Source organism: Pyricularia pennisetigena, assembly GCF_004337985.1.
Source record: "Pyricularia pennisetigena strain Br36 chromosome 7 map unlocalized Pyricularia_pennisetigena_Br36_Scf_7, whole genome shotgun sequence".
NCBI lineage: Eukaryota > Fungi > Ascomycota > Sordariomycetes > Magnaporthales > Pyriculariaceae > Pyricularia > Pyricularia pennisetigena.
Window position 1 is genome coordinate 139,463 of NW_021940919.1, and position 23,776 is coordinate 163,238.

The following is a 23,776-nucleotide window of genomic DNA, read 5'->3' on the forward strand; positions in this document are numbered from 1 at the left end:
ATGCGTTCGTTGGGCAGGTAGCAACTATTGTTCGCAGTCGAAAAAAAACCCGCCAAAAAGAACCGTCGCATACAGATTCGCTTCAAATGCTTTAAAAAGAAACGCCTTTGGACGATGAAGTTGTGTATACCAAACCAGTGGTAGCGAGAGTGTGGAATTGTGAGTGAATGTCGAACGCTGCCATCCAAAGATTCCCTTCCTTTCGTCTGAATCACTCCACCACATGAAACGAACTTGAGACCGTGCCGAGTAGAAGGGCCCAAGTTTTTCCGGTAGTCACGGGATTTCTCTTTGGCAAGCTACGAATTGATGAGAGCGGGTTTTCATTTATAGTCAATTCTTCTATGGTTTGAAGTTAGAATGAAAAGCCGTAAACCGTGACGGTTGATATTAAATGAATAACAATGAAAAAGGGCACATGCAACACACCCAACTCGTTCATACTCGCGCAATGAAGACCCTCCGACAGTCGTTGCTTATGGATGTGCCACTGTCGTTCAATCCACCTGGTCCCAGGCATCCAGAGACATGTATGAAATAGATGGTTAACATGAAAACAAATCCAGTGCGTTCAAAGCCGAACGATTTGAGCACACGCGCCGCATGAGCAATTTTCCAGACTGTCTGTAAGGGACTAGACCCATAAATTCTTAGAAGGAAAAGATGTACACCGAAGCTATTCTCGCCATTTAAACAGATTATGAAAAGTAAAATGCCCCGCGATGCTGCCGCCACCATGCAAACTAGAATACGAGAGCATCAACTCTCTGTTGTAGGGTTCTGACTTATAAATCGGCGTTTATCGACAATGAGAGGTGATGAAATGAGCTCCAGTAAAAATCCTATACACAGGGTATCGTATCATTTCACCTGTTGGTAGTCATTCGGCCGAAACACTGCCGTTTCTGATTGTTAACCTTTCCGCGATGGCAGTGCTTGCTGCCAATCGCGCGTCAATGGCTTTTTTTTTAAAAATTGGAGGCCGTGTTGACGTGAGTGGGTGCGTGGTAGCTCTCGAGAGTGCTTTGGAAGGGCGTACGGCTGTTGGTAGAACCAGCAGTCGGTTCGGGCTTCTCAGCGACGTTGTACGCAGAGGTTCCGAAAGAGTTGTCCACTTCCTCCTGGTTCTTTTTGCGACCCCAGACACGCCAGGCCACCAGACCAATAACGGCCAAGACGATGGCACCACCGACACCACCAACTACAGCTCCAATAATAGTGTTGCGCTGCTTCTCGTCCATACCCTTGTTGTCGTTATTGCCAGAGCTGGGCACAGTGGTTTCCTGGACGATCTGACTGGTCTGGGTGGAAATCGAGCCATCGCTGTTGGTGGTGGTGATGACAGTGGTTATGGTAGTTCTTGATGTGCTTGAGCTCTCCGCTGGGGGCGGTGTCGTATTTTGAGACGTTGTGGATGTCGCCGACGTCGGAGTAGGCGTAGTTGGACCAGGTGTTGTCGGCGAGGGTTGTGGGTTAGGATTGGGAGTAGTCGGGGCAGGAGGTGTCGTCGTCTCGCGGCTACTTGATGACGAAGTCGTTGAGCTTGGCGTGGTCCTAGGCGTGGTGGTAGACGGAGACCTTTGTGAGCTCGACGAAGAACTGGGGTCCGACCCGGATTGCCTCTTGACGATCTCATGCATTTGTGGTATCCTCAGCGCCTGAGGACCAGCAATAGATGCATGGGCGACAGAGAATGTTGTCAAGGCCACCGCCAGGACCTGAAGAAGTTGCGTGGAATGCATGATGTCCGACTTTAGGCTTGTTTGAACGAGGGAACAAGTCTATCAAGAGGAGTGTCGCAAAAGCCAAGTTTACGACGGCTAAGGTACACAGTCCGTGACCGTCAGATCAGATTGACTGAGTAGCTGTCGATCTTGGTTAAACGGCTAGTCTCCCGTGACGCAGCAGGCCGAAGTTTCGATCTTCTTGTTGGTGATTGACTGTGAAGCGACTGGATAAATCGATCACAGCTCGCCTGCTGTTGTCAATATACAGGAAATCGTAAGAATTAAATGGCAGCTGTAGCAATAATGGCCACAGCAGTGATGACAGATGAAAAGGAATAACGAGTGGAATGGACGGCGATCCGTAGCGAGCGAAGGGCTGTCCTGGAAGTAATATGAGCCTGGAAAAGTTGAAATGACCCAGAAGCGTTGCTTTTGGTGTGGGAGGTGTGGTGTGGGGCCTGCGTTGCCCGTGGCTCCGTAGGCTCGTGGTATGCGTGACCGTTCAGTAACCTCTCACAGTGCAGAATTGAGTAGTCCTCGTATTCAGTCCTAGAATCAAGGCCCATCAGCCCAGGAACGGCCGAATGTTTGTCTCCACTGGCCGTTCAATTTTTGGGCCCCTTTACGTTACCAAGCACCGTTTAAGGTACCACCAAACCACAAGGCACAGCCCTTTTCTTCATATCCGACTTTGCCGCCTTTCGTGCAGGACTTGAGAGCAGCAAAGAGACACACGAATAACACCGTTTTAACACCTCTTGCATCGCGTATGAGAAATCAGACTGACAAATATCATGTTTTTGTTTTTATGCTATATGGAAGTATTATTATCATCATCGCTCAAATCAAGGCCCTCATTTTCAATGGGGTTGATGGGTTTTACGGCTTTTCACATGGCCAGAGTGCAAAACGGATAGAAAGAAAAATCTACATGGGGATAGCATTGGGCTTACTTCACCGCAATCAGCATGACTGAAGTCATTCAGCTCAAGAGGTGCAGGAAGACGGCCTCTGTAACACCCGCGCCAGTCAGTTAGCTCAATGCCGGCGCCTACCATCTTTATGCGGTCTGGGCATCGGACACAACTGTGCCTCGCCTCAGTGATGCATCCGTTCCACTGAAGAGACTTCCTTGTCCGCCGCTCACAGATATTCAAGACTCGTCCAAATCCCTCGGTTTGTCTTGGAAGCTGGGCCTTTTGGTCGAAAATCCGGACTAACAAGTCAAAAGGGGTTGGTTGGATTAGCTTTAATTAACGAGAAATGACCAACTAACAGGACCTTGCTACACCAATGTGAAAGCGCTAGCCTTGAGCTACTCGTAGCGCAATGTGGCACGATGTTTAACCCTTGGAAGGAATATGAAGGCGCAAGAGGAGTACGAATCCCAGATTGGAAGGGAGATGGGCACACAGGTTCTCGATGAGTTGTTCAACAGTCTTAGCAAAACGGGATTCACAATCGAGGAAAACGGTCTACCCACATCCTTCCGTTAGGTGACCAAGCCGTAGCCCTGACCTGGTCCTACATCATGTAATGATCCGCTCCATGTCAAGTGACAAACGAATAATTAGCACTGTAGTAAACAGAACAGCAGTCAAGACAAGTGAATTAATTAATTCATCTAGCTTTCTACTTTCTACATATGCGGTAACTGCATCGTCTCCGGTTTGTTGCTTTTGAAGCTTGTTACTTGCGACTCTATTGTGCATCGGTTCGGAAACTGACCAAAATTGGTGCTAGTGCACGCCACCTCCAAGGATAGGGCGCAGGGCCGACATCACTTGGGGCACTGCAATAAGCGCGCTGATGCAACATGAAAGTGGTTGCTCAATGATCAACTGCCGGCTTTGTACGTCCACAGTCAAGTGTACCAAACTAGTGCACTGGGGGCTGGTCGGGTAATGAATGCATTAGCTGCTCTGTGTACAGTGCTCTGAGGTATGAAGTCGGCGCCCAGCAGGGTAGCGGCCTCGCTATTTCGGTAACAAGCTAAACGGCAAGTCGACCATTGCTACTCATTTACGGCAAGGAATGAATGGGGCTTGAACCCTGGAAGGGAAAAAAAAAAAAACGGCGCGACTATTGTGTCTATTTGCGTGGTACGGTGTAAGGATAGCTTGCGGACAATGGCAATATTGGACAACAAAGATTCCGGGCCAGTTCCCACCCATTGCCAAGTAAGTAGATTAGGGGTTCGTCGAGGGTCGGGCTGCAAAAGGGTCTGCGATCTTCATCAATTCTGCCGTTTTCCATTTGCACATTCGGACATACTGTTTCAATGTAGAAAACTTCCGTCATTCAGCCCACCAGTATAGTGGAATATTGACGTGGACTCCATCGTTCAGAAAACAGGTTTTGTTCGGGGGAGGGTTTGCTGATCTATCCAATCTTATTTTTGGCCACAACCAAGCATTCGCATATTGGGGTCAGCAAGGAGAAGCCAGGGACTTTATCAATGCAGTCGGGGTGGTACGGGTTTTCGCGATTGTCAGATCTGACAGGTACAGTATGACTGACAAAAGTCACAGGTGTTACATCATCGCCTACTATAGTAAGCAGGCTGATTTTCGAAAACTGAAAATACTCAGTGCTGCCTCCATAAAAGTCTGAGCCATCCTGAGCCAGACTAAGGGACTGTTGCCTGTAACAATCCATCCATAGGAGGGGCTCTCACGGGATTGAATAATGTCGGTACCTTGATTTGGATCGCCACACTTCTGCTGTGGCTGAAACTGGATCTGAGGTGGCTGTGTTGTGCACCAATGAGAATCATCGCGCGGAGAAGACGTCACAGTGAAACTGTCGTAAGGGCGGATTGAGTAACAAACTCCAAGGCGATAACCTCATCTTCAAAGTGAACTCGTCACGGTGCAAAGGACTGGATAATTTAATTCAACTTTTTTTTTCAAAATGGCTCGCAAAGCACCAAACTACAAGTTATGGTTCAAGATGATTCTTGGGTGAGAAAATCTCTTCATTTGTTGCGACACTGCAATATCATCGGAACGAATTAGCTAACCTGGTTGAACTGCGAAGCGGCGCTGGCATTGCAGTCGGAGGCCCAGCCTTGGTTATGTATCTTTCACCGACTGAAGAGGAGCTCTTCAAGAGGTATAACCCAGATCTGCAAAGGAGGGCCCTCGAGAGCCGGTATGAGCGGCAGAAGGAGTACGATGACTTTGTCACGGAACTCAAAAAATCCGCCAAGTCCGATAAGAACAGTGAGTTGGACCAAAAAGCCATAACGTAGAGAGATGAGCATGCTTCGTCTTGTGAGGGCTCTATTACTAGCGGCCTGGATCACTGACCCGGAAACGCTCGTCGTTCAAAACAGTCTGGATCACTCAGCAGATCGAGGCAGAAAAGAAGGAAAAACTTGCCAGACAGATGGCGAGCGCGAATGCAGCAGCTGAGCATGCAAGGATGCAACAAGAAGAGCACGAAAGGGTTGAGCAGATGAGGAGAGAGGCCGGATTACCGCCCTCTAGGTAGCAGGGTCGCATTCTATGTTTCTCAAAACCGATGTAAGATGATATGTGAGATACCGCAGGCATGGGCATTTGCCCTGGAAGGGTACATCGTGGAAAAGTAGTGTACGTGGATTAAATAAACACTTGAGCAGGGAAGGCTTCCCTGATTCCTGTAACATAATGTAAATTTAAGATTTCTGCTCTGCGATTCTGATAAATTTTCACTGAACATTTGACAAGTGTGACTTGTCCATAAAACTCCATCAATTCTATTCATTGCAGTCTGCCTGAAAGACAATACGCGCGCGGTTGACACGATATGCTGGACCGGTGCGTGGGGCATTAGTCGGAGGACACAATCTGACTGGACCTGACAGAAGGCGGGGAGGGCCCGTGCTGCAGCTTCCATGCCAAGACATGTCGATGACCTTTCACGGAAAATGGATTTTGCACAAGCGAAAATTAGCTTGGCGGCGCACAAATTCACAGCGAGCTTTCGATACCCAAGTGAGCCACCACCTTGACCAGTGTAGAAAAGAAGCTATCAGACGGGCCCTATCCATCTTTTACAGGAGAGGATACCACAGGGTTTATGCAATAATTCGGGGTACGGTCCAATTTTCCTTTGGCGGGTTTTTTTTTTTTTTTTTGTTGCGGCCTGACATTTCGGCGGGACGTGCTGCAAAGCAAAGCAGACACACCACTGGGGGGGCAGGCCCTCCCGCAGACCTTTGTGACCACAAGTTTTACTGATTATTGCAAGGGCCCCGCGAGACAGCCATCGATCTTTTCCGCCCACACCACGATTGTCCATATCCTCGCCCGCTCTTTCTAGAAAAAAGCAAATCGCAATCATGGCCGACGTCCAGGAGCGCCTCAAGAAGCTCGGTGCGAGCGCACGCATTGGTGAGTGGTGCCGTACAAATAGCCTGGAATGCGATGCGGTCAATATACTGACTCGGAGATTATAGGGTACGTTCTTGTCAACTTTCTTTTTTCCCAAGCCTCGATAGATCCTCGTGGGAAGACATTACGCTCTTGTGCGAACGACCAATGCCTGGCTTGTACGACAGGATAAAATGGTCGATTTTCAGTGCGGAAGACTGGCGGTGGATCTGGTGGAGATGAGGGGAAATAATCCTTTGTGAGGGCAGCACGACAGACAACCCGACGGCTAACAAGTCGCCATATTGGCATTGCGATGATCTAGTGGCAAGGGAACTCCCCGGAGGAAGATGAAGCGCGCGCCCGCGCGGTCCGGTGGTGATGACAAGAAGCTCCAACAGACCCTCAAGAAGCTCAATGTCCAACCCATCCAGGCCATTGAGGAGGTGAACATGTTCAAGAGCGACGGCAACGTTATCCACTTCGCTGCTCCTAAGGGTGAGATCAAAGCCTAGTTGACACCGCTGTAGCACGGCCTCCCTTTTGGTCACGACCAAAGATGGTCTGCGTTGCGGCATACAACTTATAAAGCAACTCCGCTAACACATGAACCTGTTGCCACAGTCCACGCCGCTGTCCCCGCCAACACCTTCGCCATCTACGGCAACGGTGAGGACAAGGAGTTGACGGAGCTTGTCCCTGGCATTCTTAACCAGCTTGGCCCCGACTCGCTCGCCTCTCTCCGCAAGCTTGCCGAGAGCTACCAGAACATGCAGAAGGCCGACGGCGACAAGGAGGCTGATGATGACGACATCCCCGACCTTGTTGCTGGCGAGAACTTTGAGGACAAGGTCGAGTAAGAAATAGACCACGGCCAACCCTCTTGACGTCAAATCAAAAAAATGAAAGCAACATACTTTTTTTTTCATGCGCGATATGGGTCACTTTTCTGGTGCTATTTTGGGCGGGGGCAACTGGCGTGTTCGGATCAATGGATTTATTGAGCAAGCAAAAGTCTCGGTTATCTTCTCTTTGAGGAGCGGAGCAAAGGCCAGGAATGACCTTACTCCTTGTGTCGTTCCGTCCTGACGACCCAGAAATAACAGAAACATGGAACCAGTCCTTGACATTAGTCTGCACTGGTAAGGCTGGTTGTTGCATGCCTTGTGATGTTGCCGCACAGAAGCCAGTACGGGTGTCTGCCGAACCCCTTGGATGCGCACTTTTATCAGTTCGTCAACTATCGTAACCAGGGCCAACCTCCTTTAGCACCATCTTTATTGGCGATGTAGCTGGATCAAATGAGCGCTCCCCAAATTGCGTCATGGGTTTTAGATATGGGTCGTGAGTACCTCTTATTGTGTCGGTATTCGGGGTATCTTGGGTTTTGGCTTTTCTGTAGCGAATCTGAACGTGTCGTCTCCAACGTTTGGCACCCATCCCTTTAAGGCCTCTTCCCTGGCACGGGTCTTGACCAATCTCCTGGGTGCCAGCAAATCCCCGTTTTTTACCTCGGCATAAGTGCTGCTGCCCAGAAGCTTCTGCACGGCGAGGGCACTACCGGCTCCGACCAGCGCAGAAACCTCAAGCGCCAGACCCCACATCCTCAGCCTACAGAGCTTACTGCCCCCGCGTCTGTCCAGCTGCTTCCGGCCCTGGAGCACTCCATTAATAGTGCTCTCCTCGAGCCCGTTGCGCGACCACGTGACGGCGAGTGGGCTTGACGCGATGTTGTCACCCGTGGTGGAGATGCCTGCGGCCTCTGCGCGCGCCGTGACCGTCCGTTTGGAGTATTCAAACTCCTTATCGGTCGTCTCAACCACGAACGGATGGAACCCGTATCCCCCGGGCCACGAATCACTGGCAAGCAAGGGGCTCATCCTTCCTATGCCTGGCGTAGCGGAGAAGGCACGTGCGCATCCCTCGCTGGAATACCTCGACTCTGGCAGGATCACGTTTCGGAGGTAGACGTTCTTGGGAGACACGAGTAGCGATGTCAGTGACGAGAGAAGGGATGTGCACTGCTTCAGGGCGATCTTATCCGAGCACGACTTGGAGAGCGTCCTTGGCGCGTCGCCGCGGGCAGGCTTCCGCCGGACAACGCCGAGCTGGGAAAAATAAGCGCGACCAGGCAGGCTGGGAATCTCAGTTGTAGTGTTCTTTCCTATACTGCCTTCAGATGACAGTGACAGAGGTGTTGTTGTTGCCGAGTCAGAAACTGGAGGATCCCAAAAGTCCCATGGTGAGGCGTCTTCTTGGGCTGCCATTATCAGCTCCATAGATGCATCGCCACCTGATGAACAGTCAATATCATCTGAAACATTTTCAACAGTCCGTTTGTGATATTTGCACTTACATGGCGATTCTGAGCAGTACATGTAGAGGCTTACATCTTCCCTCCACGTATATGGTTGCCTGTTCCAGCCCAGGCCTTGTGCCTCTGCAGCTTCAGCCTCCTCGAGTTCCAGCTCGCTCCTAGGGCGTATGTACTCGGATGGTCGCTTCCCCAGCGCAACGACCCTGCATTCTTCCAGGACAAACTGGTTGAAAGCTCGTATGGCAAGTATCTCGGCATGCCAATCGTGCAGAATGACCCCGTTAGCCTGTGACATCTTGTTGGCCGGGAGGCATTTCATGCCAGTGCTTGATTGGTTCTAGTTAGTACATTACTTGCTCTGCTATCAAGGGATTTGCAGCTTACGCAAGAGACAAGCACTGAAAGGGCGATGTTGGATCGGTTCCCTTTGCTACTATGCCACTGAGCGGGACCCATTCAGGCACGCCATTGCCACGGATTGGGGGTTTTCGCTTCTTTGGCAGCTTTGAAAACTCGTCAAGAACCACCCGGGTAACCTCATCTGCTCGTTCGTATGACATTTTTCTCACCGTGGTGCAGCGTTGAATCGAGGGGAGTCCATATACGATAGAGATACTACTGTTGTGCGTATGTGAAGTGAAAAGGAGTTGGGAGGGGAAAGCTAATAAAGCGACTTGTACACAAGTTGAAGTTTTTTTTTTTTTTTTTTGCCTCATTAAACAAACCAATACAGGGAAAATTAAGAAAATGAAGCACGTCGACATATTGTATTAGATTTAAATACTTAGGCAAAAATGTAAACAAAGAACCAAACGTCTAGTTTTGGGCCATAGTGTAGGACATTGCCGTACTCCTATACTCAGATGAAAGTCAAAGGCTACCACTTACTGCACCAGGCCAATAATCCGATTCGGATCATTTTCTGCCAGAGCCATGTTCCTCCCAGTCGGTTGGCAACAGGCGTCATCATGGAGGATAGTTCACGTGACACGAATCAAGGCAAACCCACTTTGAGTGATGAGTCAGCCAACCCCACCCGAGTCGAATTGGAGGGCTGCAAGTGATGCCGCCTACGCACAACAACAATTTTGCAAATTGAGAGGTGCCAATCAACCCCCGACGACGTCGACATCCACCCTGAACCGACTAACCCCGACGACAACAGCAGACCTTCAAGATGCGGACGTACGACGACACTTTCTCCGGCCAGAGGATCTACCCCGGCAAGGTACGGCTGATTTATTCATTTATTCGCCAAAGAACGGCAGGAGCGCGGGAATTGCAGGGTTGAAGGCCCAAAAGAGATAGAGGGAGGATGGCTATTCAAAAGAGACGACCGGCTCCATGACTGGGCTATCAACCAAATGCCAATGAATTGGCATGCGGGCGATGCCGTTGGAACAGAGCATTATACACAACATGGAAGTTTTGAGGCTGACTTGTGGTCCTGTACCTTTCTCTTGCAGGGTAAGCTCTATGTCCGTGGCGACAGCAAGATCTTCCGCTTCCAGAACGGAAAGTCCGAGTCCCTTTTCCTGCAGCGCAAGAACCCCCGCCGCATCGCATGGACCGTTCTGTACCGCCGGGCGCACCGCAAGGGTATCTCTGAGGTATGCCGAACCCTTTTCCCAAAGCCTACTAGGCTCGTCTTTGGCACCGAATAGCGACGACCGAGTAGAAGAGCACACACATATCCAATCTCGAAAACACAATCCTCGACGGATGCTTGGAACAAATTCGTTTGGACACAGATGGCTGACCAGTCGTTCGTTTATCCCAACCACAGGAGGTTGCCAAGAAGCGTACCCGCAGGACCGTTAAGTCGCAGCGTGCCATCGTTGGTGCTTCGCTCGATGTGATCAAGGAGCGCAGGACGATGCGGCCTGAGGCCCGCAGCGCCGCCAGGGCTGCTGCCATCAAGGAGAGCAAGGCAAAGAAGGCTGAGGCTGAGAAGGCCAAGAAGGCCGAGAAGGCAAAGGTTGCTGGCGGCAAGGGCCAGACCGGTCGTCTGACGAGCAAGCAGGGCGCCAAGGGTGCGCAGCAGAAGGTTGCCGCCAACACTCGTTAAGAAAACCAGGTTTTGTCAAGCAGATATACAAATACCCTTATCGGAACGAACTTCTTCACGGCGTCTTCTTTTTTGATGAATCTTGGGAACGACGGTCTCCGAAAGGCGAACATAGCATGATAAAGTTTGCGGTCTCATGCAACGAACCTTCTGGGGCCATTGGGCAGGACGGGATATGTATGTACTGCGGCTGCTGTTAAGCTCCTTTATTTACGGCGGCGGCGGAACGGACGGACTGGAGTCGAAACGGAACTTTTTGTCTTTTGCCACAGGGTGCTCTCACCTGGGCCGGGCTTCTTTCTTGCCCAACCTTGCGTGGCCGGTAGCATGGAATCATTTTAAAACCAGGGATTTGCATGGGTTATTCAGAGAGCAGAAAAATGCGGAACTTGTGTTTTTTTTTGAAGTGTCTAAAATGTCCGCGCCTATTATTTATTTAACTTTTGGAGCTGACTGGACCATTCCACGTCTACAGCTTGGCCAAGACGGCCTCGGCGCCCGAGACGGCGATGCCGCCGGCCTCCTCCTTCTCAGCGTAGGTAACTTTACCATGGTCCACGACGATGGCGTACCTGGCAGTGCGGCCGCTGTCACCTAAGGTCCAGCCGATGCTCTTGGAAAAGCTGATGCCGTCGTCAGAGGCAAAGATGATGAAGTCATCGTAGATGTCGTTGGCCTTGCCCCAGGCGCTCATGACCCAGTGGTCGTTGTCTGGAAAGATGGTTAGTCAAGCTCGTCTGTATATGTTTTTTTTTTTTTTTTTTTTTTGGTCAACTATTCGACGGTAAACTCACATGCAATGAAGATGACCTTGTCAACGCCCTTGGCCTTGAGCTCATCCTTCTTCTCGACGTAGCTCTTGAGATGCTGCTCCTGGCACGTCGGTGTGAAAGCACCCGGGACGCTCACGATGACAATCTTCTTATCCTTGGCCTCTGAGGAGATGGGAGAGATCATAAATCAAGTCAGCATGTGCTACATGGAGCTTTTTGTTTGGTCTATACCAAAAAAGAAGGATGCACTACTAAAGTGGGTTTCTTACCGGTGCTGGCGTTGTACTTGATACCGTTGCCGCAAGCGGTAACGTCCTCCTTCTTGCCCCCAGTAGGGACGTAGGTGAACGAGACGCCATCGGGGAAAGCGTCACCAACCTTGAGAGCAGCCATTTTGTCTGTAATGTTTTTGTTTTGTTTCTAAGTGGGGGTCTTTTGTCTGTATGATGATTGTATGATGTTCTTGTTTGTTTGATAGTAGTGATACCTTGAAATGAGAACAGAATCAAACGACTTGGCAGTTTTACTACGTGGTCTTGAAAGAAAAAGAGTCTTAAAGAAACAGGTAGAAGCTTGAGCTGTTTAACCTTGGGGTTTGTCTGCACCTAGTGTTTGTGCTACTGTTGAAGCAAAGTGGGTTGGTTATGTTGAACCCCCACCTTTGCTCCGTTTTCAACGGTCGCTGGCTCGCTGGCTCGCTCCCCGCTCTGCTACGATGGCGGGGGGGTTCGGGATTTCAAATCAAATCATCAACCAGCTTGAGTAAAACTCAAATAAAGCAAGCATGTCAGGTTGTTTTTCTTCTTCTCAAACCGACCCAACTAATGCAATTTGTGTGATACTATGGGGGGGAATGCTGCCTATATCCCTAGCATTATAATTATAGTTGGAGGAGGGGTCGATCCATTTTGTCCAGAGGATGAGAGTGTGGGACTGCAGGCGTTGCTTGGCTGCACACCTTGATGGCAATGCCGGCGTGCTAGTTCGCTTTGCAACAATTGTTTGTTTTGCTCTGTAAAATATTCTTGGACTTTGTTATATCACATCGATGTGGTAAGCTGAGCGATATTTCCCTGCGCGAATGTGGATCAGTCCTCGGAACGTTGCACGCTTTCAAGAAGGCGCTGAGTGAGCACGTATACTACTAACTAGCATCGATTAGGAAAGTATTTGGGAATTGCTGGAGTGCGTTTGTAGGCATATATATATATATATATATATATATATATATATATATATAGTGAAACCCGTTACTTTGGCTCTGGTCCCATATTCATTCCTCCTCCTTCTACCCAGCAATTCCAACCCTCGCAGCTCGACAGAATAAACAGTGTTTTCTCTCTTGGATCGTAGGTATCTCTCAGTTGAGTGGCACACCGATGTAACCTAGGCTACTCTTCCTTACTCACACATATCTTTCCTTATACACTAGACTAGCTCCACCAAGGTTTACTCGACCATGGCCTCCGAAACCAAACCGCCGCTGCCGCCTTTCACATCCGAAACGGCCAAGGTAAAAGTCAAAGCAGCGCAGGATGCTTGGAACACAAGGTGAGAGTTTTCTTTTTTGTTTCGAAGTTATCACTTTCTATCCCCAACCCAAAGTATCTCCATTGTAGATGGACTGGACAGCTGCTCATAATAGAACGCACCGAACAGAAATCCCCAAGTTGTCAAGATGGCCTATACACCAGACTCCATCTGGCGGAACAGGGACGAGTTCCTTACCGGGAGGGACGCAATTGGGGAGTTCCTAACCAAGAAATGGGCCAAAGAGAGCGGCTACAAGCTGAGAAAGGAGTTGTTTGCTTTCAGCGACAACAAGGTTAGTGTTTGACGCTGCTCCAATAACCTCTCCCGTGGGCTTTTTGCTGAGCTTTTATTTTATGATTCATGAATACGAAATGCTGACAACAAGACCTTGATCTATCACCTTTTGACACAAACAAAAGATTGCCGTGCAGTTTTGGTACGAGTGGCATGATGAGGACGGCAGGTGGTTCCGGACCTATGGCTTGGAGGACTGGACTTTTGCGGACAATGGTCTCATGCGCAAGCGGCAGATGAGTGGCAATGACGTTGAGATTTCCGATGATGAACGATGGTTCAAGGATGGGGTTGACGTCAATGCGGTGCAGATTAGTGAGAAACATTGGTGATTACACTGGGAGGGCAGGTGGTATTCCGTATGAGTTTGGAATTGGTATACCTCTTCTAGAGCAGAAAAAAAAAATCATATTCAGGAGTTAGTGTGTATTTCCCACTTTTGTATACCTTGCATCTCTCGTAGACTTGGAGCATTGATCATGATTATCATATTAATGCTGATGTAAAAATTCGACTTTAGCTCTTGCTCGCCATTCGCCATCCCTACATTGGACTCACTGGCATTTATTGCCGCATTGCCTCCAATATGATTCCCGCCAAGTCGATTGTAATTTGTGTTGGATGACAAATTTCATGAGCAAGTAATAATCAGACGACAGATCACATTCTGCAGTCCAGCTATGACACATGCATGTTAGATCGAGGGTGATTGGGCACAAGTGAGTGTGATATTCGGCAAATGAATGTCGGAATCTAAAACTAGACTATGCAGATCATTCTAATTTCAAATAATCAGCCGCGCCACTTGACCAAAAGCCCCCCAACTGTTCCGTCGGCAAAGCATTGTCCTCAGCAGAGTAAACCTAACAAGCCTAGACTAGCCAGATGTAAACCTCGACCGAGTCTCTCCTGGGATGTGATACCGATGACAAATAAAATTCGAAAGACGCTTAGGCAGTGTCCCTCTTGTCCTCCTCGTCGGTGTACATGGGGAGAGTGTCGTCCTCGACGTTGGTCATAAGACCAGCCTTCTCCTCGACCACGGCAGCCTCGTGCGCGGCAGCCTTGCGGCCAGCGCCAGCGCGGCGACGGCAGCAGCGGCGTGACGGGAAGAACGACTTGCCACGGACAAACACGCGCCAGGTACCGACGATGAGAGTGCCAATGATCATGCCAATACTGGTAATGAGTTGATTAGCATTCAATTCGAGCAACAGATAGGACAGGAGGGGAAAAAAAAAAAAAAAAACTTACATGCTGACGCTGATACCAGCCACGATGCCGATGAGGATAGGCAGGAGGATCGAGTAGCTGAGCTGCTTGAACAGGCTGGCCCATGTGCGCTGAGGGTGGTGGTGAATCTGGCCCTCGCCCTGGTTGACCTTGTTCTCTGGTTTGGGCTGGGCGTGGGGAGCGTGTGGAGCGTCCTTGCCAATGTGGCCCATCATGTCGGCAAAGTTGCCCATGTGATGGTGGCCGGGGTGGTTGCAGCGGTGAGGTCGGACCTGGTTCATGATCTTGTCCATGCTGCCCATGATAGCGCACATGAGGGTCTGGCATGGCTGCTTGTTGGACTGAGGAACCGGGTTCTCCGAAGGTCCAGTCTCGAGCTCGGCAATCATGAGGGCGCCGGTCTCGGTCTTCTTTAGCATCTTGAGGTGAACGCTCTCAAGTCCCTGAACAAACGTGTTGCCAATCTCGATGACCTGAAAGTCGACGGCGACGAGCTGGTTCTTGCCGTCTAGGCTCATGGCCATGGAAGGGTTGACGCGAAGGCTGAAACCAAGATCTTGGTAGTCGATGGGCAGATGCTGGGTCTCATAGTCGTCGGTATCGGGCTTGACCATCGCACGAAGGGGCATCGGGCCAAGAGGATCCGATTCGGGGTAGATCTCGAAGCCGTTGAGTAGCAGACGGTCTCCCGAGCGGGCATGGTCGATGGAGAACTCTAGCTCGAGGTGGCTAGAGTCACCGGCACGAGTGCGGTAGAGTGCCGAATCACCGGCGATCACAATCGGACATCCCGGGCAATCAAGCTTGACGGTCTGGTCCTCGCCATCGGGGCCAATCGCGAAAGGGAGGGCGTCGATGGTGGGTTCAGCGGAGCTGAGGTCATAGGATCCCGGTGGAAGAAGAATGGCTTCCGAAGCCACCGCTAGGCCAGCTGCGGCGATAACGGCTGATGTCTTCATTTTCTGCTGGGGTTGTTGGTTAAAAAGAAAAGTCGAAGGACGCCGATACAAAGTAAGGAAAAAGCAGGTTCAAAGTAGTGGACTTGTCTCCGATCGACACTTGGTTCAACTCGGACAAGATAAAAAAAAAAAAAAAAAAAAAGAAAGAAAGAAAATGTCGTTAGTTTCGTAAAAGTTGGGAGAAACTGAAATGGCTTGGTAATTGGATGATGGAAAAGAAAGGAATTGAATGGCAGGATAAGAAGACAGGACGAGAAGATAAATTGTTCACATCAAGCAACAGAGTTCGGGACACCCAAGTTAAAAAGAAGGCGCGGGTGAAGGAGGCGAAGTCAGCCCACCAAGCGAACATGGCGATGACCACCACCTGGACCCCTGTTTGCTTGTTTGCAACAAAGCCGTCTTGACATGCCATACTTTCCTGTCAGGCCAATCACATTATGCAGATCAAGGGGGACGACGTAATCAGTGCCTGACGAGTGAGGCATAGAAGCCAATACAGTAAGTCTGTCGATTCAGATTTTCTCCACTCTTGAAACTTACTATGACCCAACGGCCACAAAGGGTACGGAACACCGGGGAGTCTGCCTGACGACCCCAGTCCAGTTCGGCGATGCATTGGCCCAGCGCCTATCGGTTGACAGCAGAAGGGACCTTGTTTACACAGGCCAGCAGGCTTCTGTTTACTAAATTTCTAAATTTACCTCAAGACAATATCCCCAGCATTGCGTCAGCAGCGTACAACAAGCCACATTTTTAAATGATTTACGTCCATGCTAGCATGAAATGAAGGCTTATGTAGCTTGGTGCAAGCCCTTTTTTTTTTTTTCTCGTTCGGCCAGTCGCACCGAGGAATGAGGGGTCCCATCGGTACTGCGTGTTGTATCACTTGACACTTGACACGATGCGGTTGATCTAACGGCTTAGCCAACGCTATGGCTCGGTAACGTGCCAGATATTCTTGGCCGCCTCGCTATCCATGTTATCGTAAGCTATTTTGGACCACAGGGGTCTTCACTCGTCAGCCTATCAGTGAGGGGGAAGCCAATCTACTCCGCATTAGGTGGACGAAATACTTCTTGCATCACGGTCTCCTCCGATACAATTTGCGATGACTAAAATATCTAGGAAATACAAAGTGTTACCTGGGCTATGCACTTAACTTTACAAGCTTGTCCCATTCCGATATCAAATCCTCAGCAACCGGCGAAGTCAAGTTGTGGCCCAATCATCTAAGGACCACACCAGCCTTGGGAATATCCGACTAACATGAAATGTACCTTGACAGGACCCCTTTTGAGCCCATACAGCTAAGCCGTTGAACTATATACCATGTAAGCACCGACTCGTCTAGTCTGCCCGTCTGCACTAGAATACCACGCAGATCGTTGCGTCTTATACGGTACAGGCGTTTGCTGGTCAACGTGACTTTTACAACTAACAGAAGATATTTTTCTTCCAATAATGTTAATTTGGTCCAATCCTTGCCATTCGGTGTCCGTTTTTTACCCTCCAATCTGCTTTTAAAAAATTGGCTATACTATAATCAGAATACCGTTTGTGTTTTACATCCAGAATTATATTAGGTCTAATCTTCAGACATAGCCACGTCTCGACGCATTTCGTCCACATCATGCAGGCATCAGCCAGGTTGTTTTGGGAGGAGATTTGCACAAATTGTGCATAATCTTTCGTAGCACGCCACAAACCTTATCAGAATAAATAGCTCGTTTTATTTATTGATTTTTTATTTTCGTACTAGAACTACGTCTAGATATCCAAGTCGTCATCTCTCCCTGCAAACCATGGGTAACAAACAGATATTGGCTCGGCTATTTGTTCCGGAAATCGGGGGCGTTTGTGATTTTGCAAATCTGCGGCCTCCGGACCTGGCTTCCCCGCCTCCGTGCCGAGGCAAAAGGGTGATGGAGATCGCCATCCATCAATGCAAGGACTTGTTCCGGTCTACAGTACCAGCTTCCGGGTATCTTGCTCCCATGGCATGATGATAACTGCTCTTCCCACCTTGATTGCTGCGTTATTGGTACCGGCGAGGCTACGGCTTCATAGTAACACATCGATACACTTGAAGATAATAGAGTTTCATCATATCTGCCTACATTAGTGCATGAGGAGGCGATGACTGGGCACCGTTTGTTGATAGATGACAAAAGGCCATGCTTCGGAGGCCGGGGGATGGATGATCTGTCCATCCCACTTACACTACCGGTATGTAGGTAACTTTTCGAACATCAACACTGAGGGTGCCCCAGTGGCCATCCACCTGAGTACTAGTCTAGTCTGCTCCCTACTAACTTGATTCTGGAGAAAATTTGTCGAATTTGGGATCCAAGGCGTCCAAAAAAAACGTATGTTTCCGCTTCCAGAAACCGACGTCTTTGGTCCACATACTCCTTAGTCAGGCTTCCCTACTCACCCGTGCCCGTATACCAGGGTACAAGTCTATTTACTCATCTAGTCTAGGCACAATAGTTCCTCGGGCGATGGAAAAAAAAATGGGTGTGCTGCTCTCTTGCCCGCTCGACCTGCCAAAGTCCTTCTCGACAAAAAGATTGGCGGGTCCATGACGGCCGGTACATTCTCGAGCCACTCGTGGACGTGGCCGTTTGGCATCAGCCCGCCGTTTTACCGTCCCAGTCCCTCCCATGTTGTAGTGCATTTTTGACACTTTTCGGCTCCACACAGGTCGCATCTCGACAGGTAGGTCGTCTCCGCATTCGGAGGCTTTGCTACACACAGAGCCGTCCCCGCGGCTGGCGCGCGAAACCGTGGAACTGTATTATGTGCCAAGGCTCAATACTGACGAATAACGAGAGGACTCTATCGTATAGGAACGGGCCCGGTATGGCTTTCCAGCGTATTTGGTGATCGCCACCGGACAATGTGCGGATGCCAAAGTCGAGGACAGGGGGCTTGGCCGCGGCCGCGGCTCTAGAATGTCCCACACGCGACTGAAGCCCAAGGGGACGATGGCAAACTGTGGGGAAGTCGTTAATTCTGGCAGTAGGTCGTGCTGAGAGCGTTTGGTTGTTGTTGCTGCTGCTGCTGCTGCTGCTAATTGGGCCGCTGGTTAATGGAGTTGGTTGCTGTGCCGTTGGCTCGTTGTAACTTACTAGCGGCCTATGCTACTCCAATAATGTGATTAGTTTGTGCCCGGTGGCTAAAACACTTCAAAGTCGTGAATCTAAGGCGGCGTTGCAGATATATATACGTGGAAGTGATCGGGTAGTGGCTGGAACCTATAGTGACAGGTGACTGGGAGCTGTCGTCCTATCTCTCTATCACGTCTACATTTAGCGAGTATCTGGTGAATGCTCGCCAGCATCCGTACAAGGCAGTACGAAGTACTCAGGTAGGTCATTTAAAACACTGAGTAGGATTATAGACAAGTAGACGAGCAGTCCTTATCCGGGAGATAGCCGCCATGTCGTAAGACATAACCTTGCATAACTAAAGGTTCAAATAATTATTGTATTCTCCTTGGCATACTGGATTCATTTCTCGAGACTAAGACGTATATCGCCAAAGATACCGACGTCGTGCTGAACAGAGAATATTCCGAGGCTGAATAAACATCACTGTGCCGATTTTGGGGGGCAACGTTCTATCTTATTATTTCGAGACCGTCCCAAATTGAAGGAGCAATCAGTGACAACTACGCTCCAGCCTGCCTCTGCCATTTGTCGACCGTAGTGATCTGAGTTTAGGTAGGGACAGCTACATTATTTACTTCGGGTGCCAACTTGAAAGATCCAGATTCATGTCTTAGTATGACTATATGCTAGATGAACTGGGGCCTGACCTAACTGGTTTCAAGACAAGGGCCACGCAACTGTTACTTGAGGTTGGCTATACTACTAACTGAGGGAAACATACTTGCGGTTCTGTTGGAGATGAGCGCTTCCTCCGACCTCATAAGTTTGTAGGGAGAAACTCTTCCTTTCCTCAGATCCTTTCCGCAGAAGACAGCATCAATGGAAGGAACAGACGTAGCTCATGACAAATATCTCTGACATAATGGACAATGCTATGATGATAGCGTAACAGGCGCTATAAGTCGGAAACAAATATATGTCAGCACAAGTCACTCCCATTGTACACAGCCTCGCGGACCACTACACGCAGAAGTCGGGGAGCATTGTAGAAGAGTATAATCAACGTCTTGCAGCTGCTTTCCTCACAATAAGCCCGACCTGGCCCTATCAACAAACCATAAGGAAGACCACCTTCTGTTGCCTCTCGCCGGGCCAGGCAGCGCACGCTCCGACAATGCTTTTCCTGCCCAGAGGAAGTATTTCGGCTAATTGTATATTGCAAATAAGGAACATAGCACCATAGTCCCGGAGATGCGTGCTTCCCCGTGAGCCCTCAGGAGGCATGCGTAGTATCTGGGAAGGAGACCGTCTCCCGGGTGAGGTGTTCCACCGTACTCGCATGCGGAGAATTTCAAGATACCATTTCGAGTGTGCAGGAACTAACGAGCGAGAAGATCTCGATGGTATGAGATATGAATGTGTCACTCGCTTCAGCTAGCGCTCAAGGACGCTAGCGTAGATTTCTACTTGTAGCCTCTCGGCTGACGTCGTTTGTTTGACATCCTACATTCCTACTAGCCTCAACGCGATGCCTTTCTTCTTGTTAAGACTTGGACTTGACCAACAGTATCTCCATGCAAATCATGTTAGGTGTCTGATACTGAGAGTCCAAGGTATCAGAATCTCGTATACATCGTCAAACTCAACCGCCTCACTAAATCCTTCGCCGCTAAAATCCCACGCGAATATACACTAGACATAGGTCTTTATAGACAGGCTAGTGAGAGATATTGTTAACACTGCCTTGTCTCCCCGCTTCCATAGGCAGCCCAGAAGAGGGCGGAAGCGCGAAAATACAACTTCTAGCTCCATGGAGGCTCTAGCGCGATGCGTAACACATCATGCTAGATAGTTAGTGGCGTGATAACCCTAGATTTTGAGCCTCTTCTGAAGCATACTACAAAAGATATCTCCTCTAAAGTAACTTGACTTGGACCATCTACCACTGCTTCATCATCCACGGCTGCGTTTTCAAGACCTTATTTTCAAACAGACCCGCGGATGAACGGGTACTCCTGTGATCATTATGATGCATAAGAACTCTTAGAAATACTACTTTTTTGGTGTTGAAAAGGGGTTAAGGGGCTGGGCGTGCAACTACAGACACTCGGTGTAGCCTTCAACTCGCCCCTAAGCTCCTGATCCGAGATTTCCCAAGCTGGTCTAACAACCGATTTCAGTCATGCAGCTGCCGAGCCATGTTTACTCGCCACGTGTGCCACCCCGTAGCTCTTTCATGCAAGGCTGCCTACTTTTATTCCAATGTACATACAGCATGGAAGCGAGCCTGGGTTCCTGGAGGACCCACCAATTGATGGAAAGCCTGCTACAACTTTGACAAGTATGTTCCCATTGGCGCTTGTTTGAGCACAGCCTGCTGCTAAAGCGTGCGAGCTGGTTTTGTCCTTGTTCACCAAGCGCCAACTTTAGACGCCGCCAGCTGGCTTCAAAAACCAGGTTCTACGTGCTGCGCTGTTGGCACAACAGGCAGAAGAGGGGGGAAAAAAGGAAAGAAAAAGAAACTCGCTATGCAATTTTTACTATTCCTATGCTATTGAGCCGCAAGTTCATGCCGAAAAGTTAGAGATGTGACTCGCCAACAATAGAAAATCTACAGCAGTGCAGGAGAAGTTTCTATCAATAGCCTGATGTCTGTTGGCGAAAACCCGCCTTGCAGCCAACCCCTGCTAAGGGGGATGTGGGCCTTAGAAACACACCAATATGAGTAGCAGNNGAAAAAAAAAAAAAAAAAAAAAAAAAAAAAACTTGAGCAAACTTGGTGGTTCCGTGTCATTAACAAGTGATTGCTGCGGGTGTGCGAATAATAAGTGCATGCAGTGCCGAACGGTAGGTAAACCAAGGCAGCTAGCTACCCTAGTCATAGCATAGGTCTTGGGTTCAATCACTGTTTGTTACTCCTTTTCTACGACGCAGTTCAAGCTTTTGATTTGGCCCTGCCCTAAGAAAGCTCTTTCTGACCTGTCCAGAAACATGGCAAACATGAATCAGGCAGAAAAACCTTCTCGGAATCCACGCCGTGCAGGGCTGAACGGAGAGCCTAGAACACTAGTCGTAGGAGCGGAAAGTAGAACCAGGATTCTCGAGACGCAGAATTGCGCTGACAAAGACCAAAAAGGCAACATGCAGTTTTGGATGTGGGGGCTTGCCGTCAAAATCTGGGGCTCTTGAACGTGTCTGTCCCAAAGCAATGCTGATCTTGAGGCTGCGTCAGTCAGGCTGCAGAAGATCAACGGTCTAGAAACAAGGGCTGTTATTATAGAGTTTGGAGACTCTACTCTGTAGCGGGAACACTGACGCGAACCTGGGAGATCGACCGCGTCATGTACAAAGCGAGAGCGAAAAAAAAAAAAAAAAAAAAAAAAAAAAAAAAAGCCACAACCCAATTCGGGGTCGTAACTTGTGTGTATTTCATAAAACAAAACAAAAAGGACAGTGTCCAGAGTTAATCGTTTCTTTCATTAGAACAGAGCTTACATCTTCAGCTGGCTAGCTCTAGATTTCTCTAGTCCCGCCCCTCAATCCTTCCAATTGGGGAGCACTGATCAAGTTCTCGTTCAGCCGATCCAAACTTACCGAAAACGGCAAACCAGAAGCAAAGCTGGGCCAGAAAGAGATGGACAAAAAGCCTTTTGTTTTTGACTTGACTTGCATGTAGCTGAACTAGCCCGCATCTGTCAACGTGCCGAGTCTGATGAGCGCACCGTTATCATATCACTTGCTTCAATATAGAAGAATATCAAGAAGTAACTAACTGCTCCTCGGAAGCAACTTTTAGCGATGCTAAGTATGACTTTTCCGTGACAGGCAGACGGCTGACCGTTATTGCAAGAACCGCGTATAAGTGCTTCCTTGTTTCCAGGAAAGGAATTTGCCGACTTTTCTGTGGAACTTTTGCAATCAAACGCGTCAAATAAAGTCATTTTCGGGAGGCCGCCCTTTTTGATTGAAACGGGTTACTTAGTTCAATCAATAACAACAACAATAATAAGCGGGACAACAGAAACCAAAAGGGCCATTATTGGCGAGGCGAAACTGTCCCTTGGCTACACTTCAGAGTGTGAACTTTTTTTCCCCTCTTTCATTCTGGCCCATTTGGAAAAGCAACGAAAAAAAAAAAGACAAACATGGGCAGAGTCAGCGGGACGCGCGCTTGTTTTTGCCGCCTCTTGGGCGACTAGGACAAATCAAGGCGGCAAAGCGTTCAGTTCGAAGAGTTTTCTTTCTCGAGTTCGTTTCCTGCGATTCGAGGCCACTCGAATCAATTAGAGGTTCCATCCATGGTAAAAAGGAAAAAAAAAAAAAAAATCGCGAACCAAAGCGCGTTCATCCGCAGATAATGATTCGACTGAACTCGGGACTCGGAAGGCGGGGGACATGTTGAACTTTAGTGTCTCGCAACTCGGCCTGAAACACGGAGAGCTGTTCGAGGTTATTTTTTTTTTTTCCCTCTCTGCTGGGGCGAGTCCATCCACACTAATGGATGTCTCAAACAGGCCTTGGCTATTATCAATGACGAACTTGGAAAGAAAAAAGACGCTAGGACGAAAATAAACCATTACTGGACTGAGCACAAGCAGGTCGATCTGATAATTTGTCGGCTCAGTGACTAAGTGAAATAGGAAACATTCCATCTATACTATAAAGCCAAAACTATATACCGTCGTAGCGATGTAAACAGAACATTTCTCGGCTGTGAAGATCTATCTCTTGTTCTGACATTGGATGAGTGGACCGGATTTGGGGCCAGCCGAGTTGCTGTAACTACCCAGAGAGGTCCTAGGACTCCACACGGCCCCAACCCGCAGACCTGCTTAAAACTGCGTTCACGTGATCTTGGTCTCATGTCAATGAGGTAGTGGGAAACACAAAGCTGTTATCACTGGATACCAATGCTTTGGCTCTGAAGTCTGAAAAATTGTTCCGAGAAATAAAACTACTAAAACAAAAGGGAAGTTATGCAGTTTGGAAAAAGTTACTGCTTGGCGATGCAATTAATAAATATGCGCTGCCGGAGAGACGAGGTGTACTTTTACTACGTCATGTTTTTGTAGCAATTTGGCTGATATCACCTTCAATCGAATACTTTTCCACCAGCTATCAAGCTTTCCTCCACGGAGCATAGGAGGACTTTGAGGCAGGAGGACGCTGCTTGCAATTCCTGCTTTCATTTATTTTCTGTGGCTGCTTTTGTTTCTGGTACATTAGGAAGCGATGCCCCTATCGTACCATATGCACCAACAGATGCATTGCCCCTGCATATGTAATAATGGTCAGTTGACAACGGATGATCTGTCAGACATGATTCGCGGCCGGGATCACTCACCATGTTCTTTTTTAAACATCATCTCCTCTCCGATCCCAAAAAAAAAAAAAAAAA

General features: G+C 48.9%; 8 protein-coding genes across 8 annotated transcripts; 4 read left to right on the forward strand and 4 right to left on the reverse strand.

Moving 5' to 3' along the window:
• Window positions 1–968: 968 nt before the first annotated feature.
• Window positions 969–1,742, reverse strand: PpBr36_09714 (uncharacterized protein; the record flags this gene model as incomplete). Its single annotated transcript, XM_029896833.1, has 1 exon — window positions 969–1,742. The coding sequence occupies one exon, from the start codon at window positions 1,740–1,742 to the stop codon at window positions 969–971; it is 774 nt and encodes a 257-aa protein (XP_029745155.1).
• A 2,334-nt stretch (window positions 1,743–4,076) lies between these two features.
• On the forward strand, window positions 4,077–5,222 carry PpBr36_09715 (uncharacterized protein; the record flags this gene model as incomplete). Its single annotated transcript, XM_029896834.1, has 3 exons — window positions 4,077–4,281; window positions 4,745–4,951; window positions 5,065–5,222. Exons 1-3 carry the CDS (start codon window positions 4,239–4,241, stop codon window positions 5,220–5,222), a joined length of 408 nt encoding a protein of 135 aa, XP_029745154.1. The 5' UTR covers window positions 4,077–4,238.
• An 832-nt stretch (window positions 5,223–6,054) lies between these two features.
• PpBr36_09716 (uncharacterized protein) lies at window positions 6,055–6,945 on the forward strand (the record flags this gene model as incomplete). The annotated part of the gene is made up of 3 exons (XM_029896835.1): window positions 6,055–6,113; window positions 6,411–6,583; window positions 6,710–6,945. The coding sequence occupies 3 exons, from the start codon at window positions 6,055–6,057 to the stop codon at window positions 6,943–6,945; spliced, it is 468 nt and encodes a 155-aa protein (XP_029745157.1).
• A 495-nt stretch (window positions 6,946–7,440) lies between these two features.
• Window positions 7,441–9,369, reverse strand: PpBr36_09717 (uncharacterized protein; the record flags this gene model as incomplete). Its single annotated transcript, XM_029896836.1, has 4 exons — window positions 7,441–8,378; window positions 8,442–8,728; window positions 8,787–9,063; window positions 9,291–9,369. 4 exons carry the CDS (start codon window positions 9,367–9,369, stop codon window positions 7,441–7,443), a joined length of 1,581 nt encoding a protein of 526 aa, XP_029745156.1.
• Window positions 9,370–9,579: 210 nt separating this feature from the next.
• On the forward strand, window positions 9,580–10,470 carry PpBr36_09718 (uncharacterized protein; the record flags this gene model as incomplete). The annotated part of the gene is made up of 3 exons (XM_029896837.1): window positions 9,580–9,630; window positions 9,869–10,012; window positions 10,189–10,470. The coding sequence occupies 3 exons, from the start codon at window positions 9,580–9,582 to the stop codon at window positions 10,468–10,470; spliced, it is 477 nt and encodes a 158-aa protein (XP_029745161.1).
• Window positions 10,471–10,939: 469 nt separating this feature from the next.
• PpBr36_09719 (uncharacterized protein) lies at window positions 10,940–11,636 on the reverse strand (the record flags this gene model as incomplete). Its single annotated transcript, XM_029896838.1, has 3 exons — window positions 10,940–11,181; window positions 11,265–11,405; window positions 11,513–11,636. The coding sequence occupies 3 exons, from the start codon at window positions 11,634–11,636 to the stop codon at window positions 10,940–10,942; spliced, it is 507 nt and encodes a 168-aa protein (XP_029745160.1).
• Window positions 11,637–12,702: 1,066 nt separating this feature from the next.
• PpBr36_09720 (uncharacterized protein) lies at window positions 12,703–13,402 on the forward strand (the record flags this gene model as incomplete). Its single annotated transcript, XM_029896839.1, has 3 exons — window positions 12,703–12,794; window positions 12,903–13,068; window positions 13,196–13,402. The coding sequence occupies 3 exons, from the start codon at window positions 12,703–12,705 to the stop codon at window positions 13,400–13,402; spliced, it is 465 nt and encodes a 154-aa protein (XP_029745358.1).
• A 618-nt stretch (window positions 13,403–14,020) lies between these two features.
• PpBr36_09721 (uncharacterized protein) lies at window positions 14,021–15,262 on the reverse strand (the record flags this gene model as incomplete). Its single annotated transcript, XM_029896840.1, has 2 exons — window positions 14,021–14,249; window positions 14,325–15,262. 2 exons carry the CDS (start codon window positions 15,260–15,262, stop codon window positions 14,021–14,023), a joined length of 1,167 nt encoding a protein of 388 aa, XP_029745359.1.
• Between the last annotated feature and the right edge of the window lie 8,514 nt (window positions 15,263–23,776).